The sequence below is a fragment of the Mus pahari genome, chromosome 10 (genome assembly GCF_900095145.1).
Source record: "Mus pahari chromosome 10, PAHARI_EIJ_v1.1, whole genome shotgun sequence".
Taxonomy (NCBI): domain Eukaryota; kingdom Metazoa; phylum Chordata; class Mammalia; order Rodentia; family Muridae; genus Mus; species Mus pahari.
Genome location: NC_034599.1, coordinates 102486709 through 102498859, shown reverse-complemented (window position 1 = coordinate 102498859; position 12151 = coordinate 102486709). Strand labels below are relative to the sequence as shown.

The following is a 12151-nucleotide window of genomic DNA, read 5'->3' as shown; positions in this document are numbered from 1 at the left end:
CCTGCCTCTGCCTCCCGAGTGCTGGGATTAAAGGCGTGCGCCACCACGCCCAGCTGATAATGTATTTTTCATTGTTTTCCTTTATTAGCTTGAAGTTTGGAAGCTAAGGGACTTATTATTGACTTTTTTTTTTCCTTTTTCTTTTTGAGACAGACTCTCACTCTGTAACCCTGGCAGCCTCAGTACTCAATATGTGGAATCACAGAGATTTCCCCATACCTGTCTTTGCTTCCTGAGTGTTAAAGGTGTGCACCACCATATACATATTTTTGTGCATGTTTATTATAGTGCTACCACAAATATCTTTGACTTTTCAGCTCCAGTCACTGCAGTCTGAACTGCAGTTTAAAGATGCAGAAATGAATGAACTAAGGACAAGGTTTCAGAGCAATGAACGAACAAATAAACCAGCCGCTCCCTCCATTTCCCACGTCAGGTAAGGAGGATGCTGGACTCATAGTTTAGTTTGGCATTATTTTCAAAAAGCCTAACAACTCTCTGGGAATGAAGGGCATTGATTTGAGGCCCTCTTTCCTGAGGGATGCAAAGGTGGCTTAGATGAAGCTACGTGGTCTGAGCTGATACAGTAGAAAGGTCTTCATTCTACCTGTGCGTTCTCTGACTGGGGCAGTGGTAGCACAATCCCTTGAGACTACAAAAAGCTGGAAAGATTTTTTCTTTTTTTTTTTTTTAAGGAAAGAAAGGTTTCTTTTGGCTCCCAATGCAGGGAATGCAACCCATTATGTGGGGGAGGGCATGACAGCAGGGACTCACAGCTGAGTGGATCGGAAACAGGAAGGACCAAAGCTGGTGCTCAGCTCATTCCTCAGGTCCCATCCTGGACCCCAGGCTATGGTGTGATGTACCCACCTTCAGGGTAGGCCTTCCTTCAAATTTTGAAAACAGACAAGCCTTCATTTTTATATAATTTTTTTAAACATCCCCCCCCCCCTTCCCAGGCATGAATGTATTTCAGTCCTGGCCACTTCAACTATTTTTGCTCATTTGCTATCTGGGACCTTTGTCTTACAGCCCCTCCTTTGCTGCCAGATGCGCTCAGCTTGTTAATGATCTGTGTCCTGCCCTCTGCTTCCCATAGCAGTCTCTCATGTATCTGTCAGCCTTGAAAGTTGAACTCTTTCTGGTATGGAACATTCTCCTGCCTTTGCTCATGTTGGGCAGAGTTGAACTCTCCTTGCCTTGCATGCTTCAGGTGAGACAGGAAGCTGTCCCTCACCTCTTTCCCTGTCAGCAATAGGAAGAAGGCCTGGGTGCTGTGTGGTCAGTGCCAAGTAGCTTACTCACTTTCCAGTACACTTTCTAGTAGACCCTCTTTGTTGTGAAGGTTTTGTTTTTTTTGTTTGTTTTTTGTTTTTTTTTTTAAATTATATCCATTTGTGTGTTTGTGCATGCAAGTACCTACAGAGCCCAGAAGAGGGCATTGGCTTCACTAGAACTGGAGTTACAGGCATTTATGAGTTGCCAGACAAGGGTCCTGGGAGTGGAACTTAGATCTGCAATAGCAGTATTCACTCCTAATGCTGACCTATCTCCAGCCCCATGATAAACTCCCTTTTAGAAGTTTTTGGATCCAGGCACTGATTACTAAAAATTGGGTGTTCAACATTTAAAACTTGATGTTTTTGGGTTGGGGGGGGTTGGATGCCTAAAAGATGAAAATAAATGCTACCTTCAACACAGACTGACATACCTATAAAACCTCGTCAAAATGTCTAGCTATGAAAAGTTTATGTTAGAAATTTAATAACCAAGTAGTTAAACAGAATCCTAACTGTGCTCTCATAGTTAACTCTTTCCAGTCCTAGGAAAGGCTCTTCTGTGGTTCTCAAGTCAGAAGCGTGTTCTACACATGTTGGAAAAACAACTTTCCCTACAAAAGAATCTTTTAGTGCTAACACGCCTCTCTTCCACCCCTGTCAGACTGAGGCAGGACACAAATTTCTGGTGGGCCAAGAGGGTAAGTCAAATATTAGCCATTGGTTGCTGTGTAATGGACTGCCCCAACTGGTGCCTAAACAACAATATTCACTTCCTTTTTCTCAGTTTCTGGGCATGAGCAGCTTGACACACAGAGACAAACTGAGTCTGAGAGTCCTTCAAGGGGCCTCTGAGACTCTCCCGTACCACTTTATTTATAATCAGACACACTGCCTCTCTTCCCTCCACTGCCACTGCTCTATTGAGAAACTGCGGCCACAGTTTTTGGGGACCCCAACTAATGGAGCATTACACAGTAGGTCACAAGCAGGCAGAGCAGTCTGAATATAAGTCTCAACCACACTACTTAGTGGCTTATGTGATCTGGGCAAGTGTATTACCTAAGTGTTTCAGTGTCTTTATGGGTGAGACAGCTAACATGGCCTTTAATCATAGGGTTGCTCTGTGAAACAAAGGACTGTGACTTCAAAAGAAAAATTGGGTAAAGTTGGTGATTACCATTTTCACCATATTGCTCCATTTTAAGTGAAGTAAACATATTAATTTTTTTAGGGATCTGGAGACATTTTGGCTCTGCTTTTGACTGGGTTTAAGGAGATTATCCAGCCTTTTAAATGTTCTATGTAGGAGTTTCTGGAACACCTGTTCTTTTATGTTCTGCTTTAGAGTCACATTTTTTTTCTAGTTTCAGATACTAAAACCCACAGTCTGGGCAGTGACCTCACGAAGCAAGATGTACAGCAGAGGATTCTGGCTGACCGCTGGATGCAGAGAAAAGATACTCAAGGTACCAGAAGGCCTGCTTATATATAGGAGCCATCGTGGCTCCCATTCTCTTCTTTGATGCACAGAATTGCCTAAGGGAATTCTGAGAACCCTGTCCCAGGTATACTTTAGAGTGTTGGGGCACATAGGAATCTGTGACTTAAAGAAGAAAACAATGCAGTCTGGTGAGATGACTCAATAGGTTAAAGTGTCTGCCACCAAGCCTGCCAGCCTGAGTTCAGTCCCTAGAACCCACATGATCAGAGAAGAGAACCAATCCCCAAAAGTTGTCTTCTGATCTCCACATGTGCGCTGGGGTACACATCCTCCGTGCCCATAAAATAAATACGTAAATAAAATTCATTTTAGTTAGTTGTGTGATGCCTTTAATCCCAATGTTCTAGAGGCAGAGGTGGGGGATATCTATGAAAGAAATAGACAGATGGATAGGTTTATGATTGATAGGTAGGTAGGTAGATCGGTCAGTTGGCCGATAGATAAAAGGATGTTTTGTTTTGTTTTTAAAGCTAAGAACAGTATTTTCCAGAGCCTTCTGCCCCCAGAAGCATCATAACAGAGTTTAGTAGCTTAGACATGGTGAGTCTAAAGGTCCCTCATTTCTTTCCTCTAAGGCCATAGAAAAGGCCTTCAGTAGTCAAGCTTGCAATGCTAGCATCTTAGTGGCTGAGGCAGGAAGATCATGAATTCAAGCCAGAGGAGGCAACATAGTGAGACTCTGTCTCACAAAACCAGAGGGAGGGAGGGAGGGAGGGAGGGAGGGAATGAGAAAGAACTCTCCCATGTCAGAATATTCTAGAGTCACCTTGTCTTTTTCAGGTTCTATTTTGATAAACTTGCTCCTGAAGCAACCTTTGGTGCCAGGGTCATCTCTAGGTCTTTGTCACCTTCTGAGCAGTTGTCCTGAGGTCCCTACTGGCACCCTCTTGCAGCCACCAGGGCTCAGGTAAGCAGGCTCCTCAAAAGCTTGTTTGGGAGTTTTCACAAAGCATGCACTTTTCTGGCTCTTGCCAACAGGAGATCTGAGGCATGTTTGGGGAAGCTAAAGAACTTGGCAGACAACAAGTGATCTGGGGTCCCTGACCTAAATCTGTTTTCTTTTGTTTCCAGTACTTTGCCTGGGACTTCATGCCTCAGGACCATCGGTTCTTCTGATGGGCCATTTCCCCTCTCTGCCCTGAGAGAAGCACAGAACTTGGCATTCACTGGATTAAATCTGGTTGCCAGGACTGAGAGCTCACATGACAGAGATGTGGCAGGCAGAAGGGTCTTCCCGCTCCACCAGCTTCCTGGAGCTGTGCATCTCCTTCCTCTTGTGCAGTTTTTCATCGGCTTACACTGCCAGGCTCTACAAGATTTAGCCCCAGCTAAGAAGAGTGGGGCGCCTGGGGACTCTGTGACACATACCTCCTGCGTGAGCCCTGGGGTCGAGGCTAGCCCAGAGGACTCCATTTATAGCTTGGAAAGCTTTTCTGTGGCATCACTCAGCGTCCTTCAGAACCTGGTGTGCCACAGTGAAGCAGTTGTCTGCCTGTTACTGTCAGGCGTGGGGACAGAAGCTGCTGCCAGGGAAGGAAACTTGGTTCAGACTTGTGCAGATACAATCTCAGCCTCCAGGGAGGATGCTCACGACCAAAGCCAGCACCCACTACTGAAGATGCTTCTTCAGCTGATGGCTCTCTCTTCTACATCAGGTCATTTTCAAGCCAGTGTCCTGGGCCAGTGCCTCAAAGTTTTGGTGAAATTAGCAGAAAACGCTTCCTCTGAGTTCTTGCCCAGGTATAAAGAACCCCCCGGGAGGCATGATTCCATGGTCTGCTGACCTCTTGAGGACTAACCTGTGACTTTTGCACTTTGTTCACACCTTGACTTAATCCTTCTACTTAGCTATGGCTTACTTCAGGGAGTTCTGAAGTAATAATGGGAAGGGGCCCAGGTAAGCAAAGGCACTTGTAACACGCTACTTCAGAAGAGTGGCCTGCCCTTGGACAAAGGCTGAATTAGAAGGCCTTTGAACCCGAGATGCAGACCAGGTAAAGAACATATAGCACAGCATATTTCAATGAGGTAGAGTTTTATAAGGAAGTAGATAGAGTATCTGGAGTGTCTGTAGCCATGAGCTGGCCATGTAGGGAGTCTGTCAACGTTGTGTCTGCTTTCTCCTCCCCACCTGCACCCCCCCCCCCNCAGACCCCATGTCAGAAAACTTACATACAGAGGAAAAAGACTGTTTGTCAAATCTATCCTGTTGTGTTTTTTTAAACATACACTAACTTCACTATATTAATTATAATCAAATTATAAAATAATTTATGTTTAACAACCATGGGTATAATTGTCAACTCCCCCCCCCCCAAGGACAGGGTTTCTCTGTATAACAGACTTTGCTGTCCTGGAACTCACTCTGTAGACCAGGCTGGCCTAGAACTCACAGAGATTCACTTGCCCCCAAGGACAGGGTTTCTTTGTGTAACAGACTTTGCTGTCCTGGAACTCACTCTGTAGACCAGGCTGGCCTAGAACTCACAGAGATTCACTTGCCTCTGCCAAGTGCTGGGATTAAAAGCCTGCACCACCATGCCCAGCTGTGTTCACATCTATTAGGAATCACAGGTTACTTGCTGCTTAACAGTGGTTTATTGGAAGTGATAGTATAATGAATTTAGCTTACAAGCAAAACAAAACAGTTATAAATTACTAACTTGGGGTGCTAGAGAGATGGCTCAGCAATTAAGAATTCTTGTTTTTCTTGCAGAAGACCCAAGTTCAATTCCCAGTAACCACATGGTAGCTCACGACCATGTTACTCCAGTTGCAGGGAATTCAGCTGGCATGCACATGCTGCACGTACATGCATGTAGACAAAACATTCATACACAAAGTAAACTATGTAAATAAATGAATCTTTAAAAAAAATTATAAGTTCCTAACTTGGGAGTTGAGAACATCATGAGCAAGACAGGAAGAATTACAAATACTGCCAGCCCGCCCTCCACCCAGCCATCCGTTTGTTTTTCCTCACACCATGCTTCTAAGGCCAACTCTACATTAGAATCCAACCACTGATTAGATGCAGCTTACGGCTTGACTCTGCCAGGCATCAGGCCTGTGCCACTGATCCAGCACCTGGGAGGCAGAGACAGGTGGATCTCTGCATTTGAGACCAGCCAGAGCTACACAGTGACACCTTGTTTTAAAAAACAGTCTTATCTGAGCTCAACGTTCCTTTTTTGTTAAAGTACTTCTGGATCGTTGTTTCCCACATGGTATTTTCTAGCTAGTTTTACCTGTCCTCAAGTATGAAGTTGAACACAGCACTTCAGTGCAGTATAAACAACACGTGGGGAAGAACTGCCATTCACAGGTCCAACTTACACAGGCTAGTTGCCTATTTCTTATGTGCTTAATGAATGAATCTCAGAAACCCAATTCTGTTAGTAGACCCCTGTTCCTGTTTTGTTGACCCACAGGGAATTCAGAACTGCTATTCAACGGATGCTTCTACTAGCCAAGTGCTTCAGTTGCTGGCTTAGGTGGCACTTCTGACTCTACTCCTTCATACACAGCCTAGTTCAGTCAGCGTTTGTTAAATCCCTACATAGCAGGAAAACTTGTCTAAAAAAATGTGACCATGTTAGAACAGTCACTGTGATAAGCTATGGCCCACTGTCATTCAGACATGTACTGCAACAGAATACTTTTCTGTAGATTTCATCATATTCATGTACTCAAGCTGAACTACACAGCCTCCGTTTTACCTTCTAGTGAAAGCCAGAGTGGATGCAGTCTCTGCCCACTGTCACTGTGCCCAGGCTTGAAACAAATCCTGCCTTACCAGAAAGCACAATTCCTGTACTTTGTATAATGGTGCTATGTGTAACTTACTTTTTTTTTTTTTTTTTTTTTAAGATTTATTTATTTATTTATTTATTATATGTAAGTACACTGTAGTTGTCTTCAGACGCTCCAGAAGAGGGCGTCAGATCTTGTTATGGATGGTTATGAGCCACCATGTGGTTGCTGGGATTTGAACTCTGGACCTTCAGAAGAGCAGTTGGGTGCTCTTACCCACTGAACCATCTCACCAGTCCGTAACTTACCTTCTTTTTCCATTTTGAGACAGGTCTTAGTATCCTTGCCTGACCCGGGACTCACTCTGTAGACCAGTCTGGCTTAGAACTCAAAGATCCACATGCCTCTGCTTCCCAAGTGCCAGGATTACAGCCGTACATGCCCATGCCTGGCATAACATTTCATTGTAAAAGAAGGCTCTATAGCTGTGAAAAAAATAACTTGGAAGTCAAAGGTAGAATCTTTCCAGCTCTGTTCACGGGCCATAGTGGGCTAGGTAGGACTAGTCAGGCCAGAGAGCAACTGAGTTAAATGCCCAACTTCTTGCCTGTTTGTAGAATGTGCTATAAAATGGGGGCTTAGTGGTTAAGAGCACTAGTTGCTCTCCCAGAGGACCCAGATTCAATTCTAAGCACCCACATGGTGACTCACAACTCTGTGTAACTCCAGTTTCAGGGGATCTGACACCCTCACACACGCATACAAACAAACAAAGCAAAAACACCAAAGCACATAAAAATAATCATATTTAAAAGTGCTATAAAATGAGTTTACCCCAAATAGTGAACCTTTCCTTTCCAATGACACTGTTGGATACTCTCCACCTCTACGCTATGTTGAAATGCTACCTGTGTACACATTGGTACATACCTACATGCTCTCGGCCTTGCTCCCACACCCCAGTCCTCCCTCATGCTGCTGTAGGTAGTGTGAATAGAGCAAACCAAGCCCCGGGACTGGGTTCCATCTCTTTGTCTCATTCCTCAGAGGGGAGATTATATATATTCATTCACACACGTCATAGTAGGTAGGTTTTCACGCTGGTGACAGAAGCCAGTTTGGAGAAAACCACTTTCTTTGCCTTGCTCAGTGACAGGCCTCATGAGACTGCTGTAGCCATGCACATGCTTGTCCCTGTTAGAGCCTGGCCAAGGCTCTGCTATTAGACAAGGAACATTTCTCATGCTGAAGGTGTGCACCAGTGTCGCTGTGTGATGGCAGACACAAGGAAGGAGCCCCATCCAGGGAGTCCCATCCCATTTACTTGATAAAGGTCCACATAAGGGCCTGGTTGGGTTTTTTAGCGCAAAAGAGGGGTTTTGATATGGTAGTGAGACTTGGTTGCATATAGGCCAGGTTCATCTCCAACTCTGTGCGGTAGGGCCTGCCTCTGCTGAGATTATATGTATGTACCACAAAATATACACACCATACCACCCCCACCCCATAAAGGTCTGCCTTTTTTTTTTTTTAAGATTTATTTATTTATTATATGTAAGTACACTGTAGCTATCTTCAGACACTCCAGAAGAGGGCATCAGATCTGGTTACAGATGGTTATGAGCCACCATGTGGTTGATGGGATTTGAACTCTGGACCTTTGGAAGAGCAGTCGGGTGCTCTTACCCACTGAGCCATCTCACCAGCCCAGGTCTGCCATTTTTAAGTCATAGCATTCTTATACTAAAGTTTAGTACCTGTTTATTTGTGACAATCTTTAAGCCAGTAGGCTATGGCCAGGCCAGCAGGTTTGGAACCCATGTCTCACTACATTAAGTGTCCTTTTGGAGAGCGTCATAACTGTGCCCATTCTGTAGGTTCTCCTGTGTGTTCCCGATGTTGCCACAGTGCCTCAGCTCAGAGCTGCCACTGCCATGTGTGCTCCTGGCTGTAGAGCTGCTCTCTGTCCTGGTGGACCATGACAGCCTAGCACAGCAGCTGTGCTCCCACTCAGGTAAAGCAGGGCAGGACAGTCTCAACTGTCCTATAGCGGGAGGGAGGGACTGGGGACAGGGACAGGTTCAGAGCCCCTCAAGGGCTTCTGTACTTGTACCCCAGGCTACAATGAAAAAGGGGTCCCTGAGTGAGGCCTGCGTCCTTTTCAGAAGGCTGTCTTCTCCTGAGGCTGTACATGTACATCACATCAAGGCCTGACAGAACGGCCTCAGAGACACAGTGGCTTCAGCTGGAACAAGAGGTAAGACTCTGACACTGCTCACCCTTCACCCCCACCCCCAAGAGCCCAGGGTCTCCTTCCCTTGTGGGAAAGTAGGAGCTACAATTCATTTTGGCCAGTTTGTCAAACAGCAATGGGTAAAATGTAGGGGTTCCTCACACGGCTGCAATACAAGCGCATCCCGGGTTACAGTGGCGCTCAGCAGAACTGCCTGATAATGCTGCCTGGGCTCTGGGGCCCGATCCTGGTCCTGGAAGCAGTAAGCTATTGGTGAGATTCATGTCTGAAAGTCAGACTACCACTACTTGTACCCCACTTGTGCAGACAAGCAGTTGTAGCAGTAGCTAGAGCACCTTAGAAATGCCCGCAAAAGCCCCGTGACAGCCGTCTGTTCTACATGGGATAAATACCATCTCTTCTTGTTCCAGGTAGTATGGCTCTTGGCCAAGCTGAGTGTGCAGAGCCCTGCCCCCCCTGGCTTTGGTTCTGACTGTCACTGCAATGTAGAGGTGAGTGGCCAGAGGCCAGCATCATGGTAGCTCAGTTGGTTAAGGGCAACTGTTTCCCTTGAAGTGGTGAGGTGAGTCACTGGACCTCAGGCTGTGCCCTCTCACCCTAGGCAGTCAGAGCGCTCACTGTGATGTTGCACAGGCAGTGGCTGACGGTGCGGCGGGCAGGGGGTCCAAGGACCCACCAGCAGAAGCAGACGATGCGCTGTCTGCGGGACACAGTGCTGCTGCTGCATAGCCTATCTCAGAAAGACAAGCTCTTTACCGTGCATTGTGTCGAGGTCCTGCATCAGTACGACCAGGTGATGCCAGGGGTCAGCATGCTGATTCGAGCCCTTCCTGATGTGACTGACTGTGAAGGTAAGCGAGCTCGAGACTATCCTAACCTTCATGTGCCTCTGTCAGACTCCTTTCCGTGAGTCTCCCCTTGCCCCCAGAGCCATTCCTGGCACCATGGGTATTACCTTCCTGCTCTGGGTCTTTGAGTATGATAGGCTCCCATTTGATCATGTCTATTGAATTAGCCTAGCTGAGCCATGATTTTTCCACAAAGATCTGTCCGAATTGCTTTTGTGTCACTTTTGCTCACAGTAGCTGAGGGAGCAAAGCCTGTGTATAGAAGGGACTGGTTATTTCCTGTCATGCTAGGGAGCATGGGGGCGCTCCAAGCCCCCTCACTGTCGAGTTAACCTCAGATCCCTCTTCCTTTTGGCTCAGAGGCTGCCCTGGATGACCTCTGTGCTGCTGAGACTGAGGCGGAAGACTCTGAGATGGACTGTAGCTGAGGGCCTGAGCATCCAGCCACAAGGTGGCGCCAGCTCCCACCGACGGCTTTGTCATACCCACTGATTAAAACTGCACTTCCTGCTGAGAACACGAGCTTTGTTTCCGATTTGTTTGAGTCCGATTTGTGTGGCTGAGAGGGAGGGACAGGGCAGACTAGGAATTGATTAGATGACTCCCCTGCTGGAGTTGAGATGGTCCCCATGGTAACTGATCTGCCCTAAGGAAAAACCCTGCCCCTCTTCGGGAATTACCCTGAGTCATAGCTTTGGGCTGGGGCCATGGGGGGGGGGGGTGGTGGAGAACTTTTGTTTTTTAGGAAGGCCTGCATCAAGGACTGGGGGAAAGGCAAGAAAAGGCAGAGGCTTACAGGCGCGTTTGAATCCTAGAGACAACCCAGTTTAAGTGAGTTGTCAGTGTTGGGGCAGTAGTCCATTTTACCAGCCAGCAGGAGCACAGATATGGATCTAGGAAGGCCTTTGGGGTGCTTGGGGAGGGAGGGAGGAGCGTTAGCACCACGAGGGCCAGGCCTGGCAGGCTAACAGCAGGGCGGGCCCTGTTCAGGAGGCAGACCTATGGGTGGACCCAGGCAGTTTTACTTCCTCAGCCACTGCTGCCAGCAACAGACCAGCCGAGTGCCCTGCTGCCTGCTTCTCGGTAAGTGTGGGGTAAGGGTGTGGGGTAAGGCAGCAGAGGACAGGGTCCCTCACCCTGAAGGTGGTCAGCACTAGGGGAAGGGCTTCCTTCCAAAGGAAAGTAGTGTATCCATCCCACGAGGAGAACCACCCTACCATCCAGCTTCTAGTGGTCCTGGATAGCACCTGCTGAAGGGAAGGGCTGACCTGCCTTTCCGCACCCTACCTCAGCCCACTTGAGACCTTCCTGCTGCTACTCATTACCCCATCTCCTCCCCAGGCTCAGCATGGGCTCACATACCCTGCCCCATGGCCACATGCAGACCCTCATCTTCTTAGACCTGGAAGCCACTGGCCTGCCTTTGTCTCAGCCCAAAGTCACAGAGCTGTGCCTGCTGGCTGTCCACAGACATGCTCTGGAGAACATCTCCATTTCTGGGGGGCAGCCACCTCCAGTGCCCAAACCACCCCGTGTGATGGACAAGCTCTCTCTGTGCATTGCTCCAGGGAAAGCCTGTAGCCCTGGAGCCAGTGAGATCACAGGTCTGAGCACAGCTGAGCTGGAAGTACAGGGGCGTCAACGCTTTGATGACAACCTGGCCGACCTGCTCCGAGCCTTCCTGCAGCGCCAGCCACAGCCCTGCTGCCTTGTGGCACACAACGGTGACCGCTATGACTTCCCTCTGCTCCAGGCAGAGCTTGCTTGGCTGAGCACTCCAAGTCCCCTAGATGGTACCTTCTGTGTGGACAGCATTGCTGCCCTAAAGGCCTTGGAACAAGCTAGCAGCCCCTCGGGGCATGGTCCGAGGAAAAGCTACAGCCTGGGCAGCCTCTACAGCCGCCTGTACGGGCAAGCACCGACGGACTCACACACTGCTGAAGGCGACGCTCTAGCCCTGCTCAGCATCTGTCAGTGGAAGCCACAGGCCCTACTGCAGTGGGTGGACAAACATGCCCGACCCTTTAGCACCGTCAAGCCCATGTATGGCACTGCAGCTACCACTGGAACAACCAACCTACGGCCACGTGCTGCCACATCTACTACACCCCTGGCCACAGCCAATGGAAGTCCCAGCAGTGGCAGGAGCAGGAACAGGCGACCTAAGAGTCCTCCTCCAGAGAAGGTCGCAGAAGCCCCATCATCAGAGGGGCTGCTAGCCCCACTGAGCCTGCTGACCTTCCTGACCTTGGCGATAGCCGTTCTGTATGGACTCTTCCTGGTCTCGCCTGGGCAGTAAGTCAAGAGGGAAAATATGATTAATAAAGACTACCACAGCACGGACTGCTTGCCGCCTCTGCTTCTCAGCCTGGGCCTCTGGCCATGCTCAGGCCCTAGGGATGAGGTACAGTCCCTCTCTCCTGTTCTCTTAGCAGGACAATCAAACCTGTGAGGCTAATTAACGTAGGGAAGAAACAAGTTCAAGAGGTAGACAGAAATAGTTTTTGGTGTACAG

General features: G+C 48.1%; 2 protein-coding genes across 7 annotated transcripts in view; both read left to right on the top strand.

Moving 5' to 3' along the window:
- Positions 1-10335, top strand: part of Atrip (ATR interacting protein) — a 15230-nt gene extending 4895 nt beyond the window's left edge. For 3 of the 5 annotated variants that reach the window (XM_021207008.2, XM_029543133.1, XM_029543132.1), the window contains exons 4-13: positions 318-436; positions 1821-1978; positions 2645-2746; positions 3562-3688; positions 3853-4521; positions 8412-8548; positions 8700-8791; positions 9199-9279; positions 9390-9639; positions 9997-10335. In XM_021207008.2, the coding sequence (XP_021062667.1) occupies positions 318-436; positions 1821-1978; positions 2645-2746; positions 3562-3688; positions 3853-4521; positions 8412-8548; positions 8700-8791; positions 9199-9279; positions 9390-9639; positions 9997-10064 (1803 nt within the window). In that variant the 3' untranslated portion in view covers positions 10065-10335. Of the gene's footprint in view, positions 1-317; positions 437-1820; positions 1979-2644; positions 2747-3561; positions 3689-3852; positions 4522-8411; positions 8549-8652; positions 8792-9198; positions 9280-9389; positions 9640-9996 lie in introns of those variants that run through there. The other 2 variants (XM_029543131.1, XM_029543134.1) reach the window with 2 other exon arrangements.
- A 234-nt stretch (positions 10336-10569) lies between these two features.
- On the top strand, positions 10570-11984 carry Trex1 (three prime repair exonuclease 1). Of its 2 annotated transcripts, none has more exons than XM_029543135.1 (2): positions 10570-10719; positions 11205-11984. In XM_029543135.1, exons 1-2 carry the CDS (start codon positions 10638-10640, stop codon positions 11933-11935), a joined length of 813 nt encoding a protein of 270 aa, XP_029398995.1. In that variant the 5' UTR covers positions 10570-10637; the 3' UTR covers positions 11936-11984. The 2 variants fall into 2 exon arrangements, with proteins under 2 accessions (XP_029398995.1, XP_021063240.1); XM_021207581.2 differs by having other exon boundaries at positions 10978-11984.
- Positions 11985-12151: the final 167 nt, after the last annotated feature.

Excerpts from the sequence above, each read along its gene's own strand:
- Trex1 (XM_021207581.2), top strand. The coding sequence starts at position 10,985 with ATGGGCTCACATACCCTGCCCCATGGCCACATGCAGACCCTCATCTTC.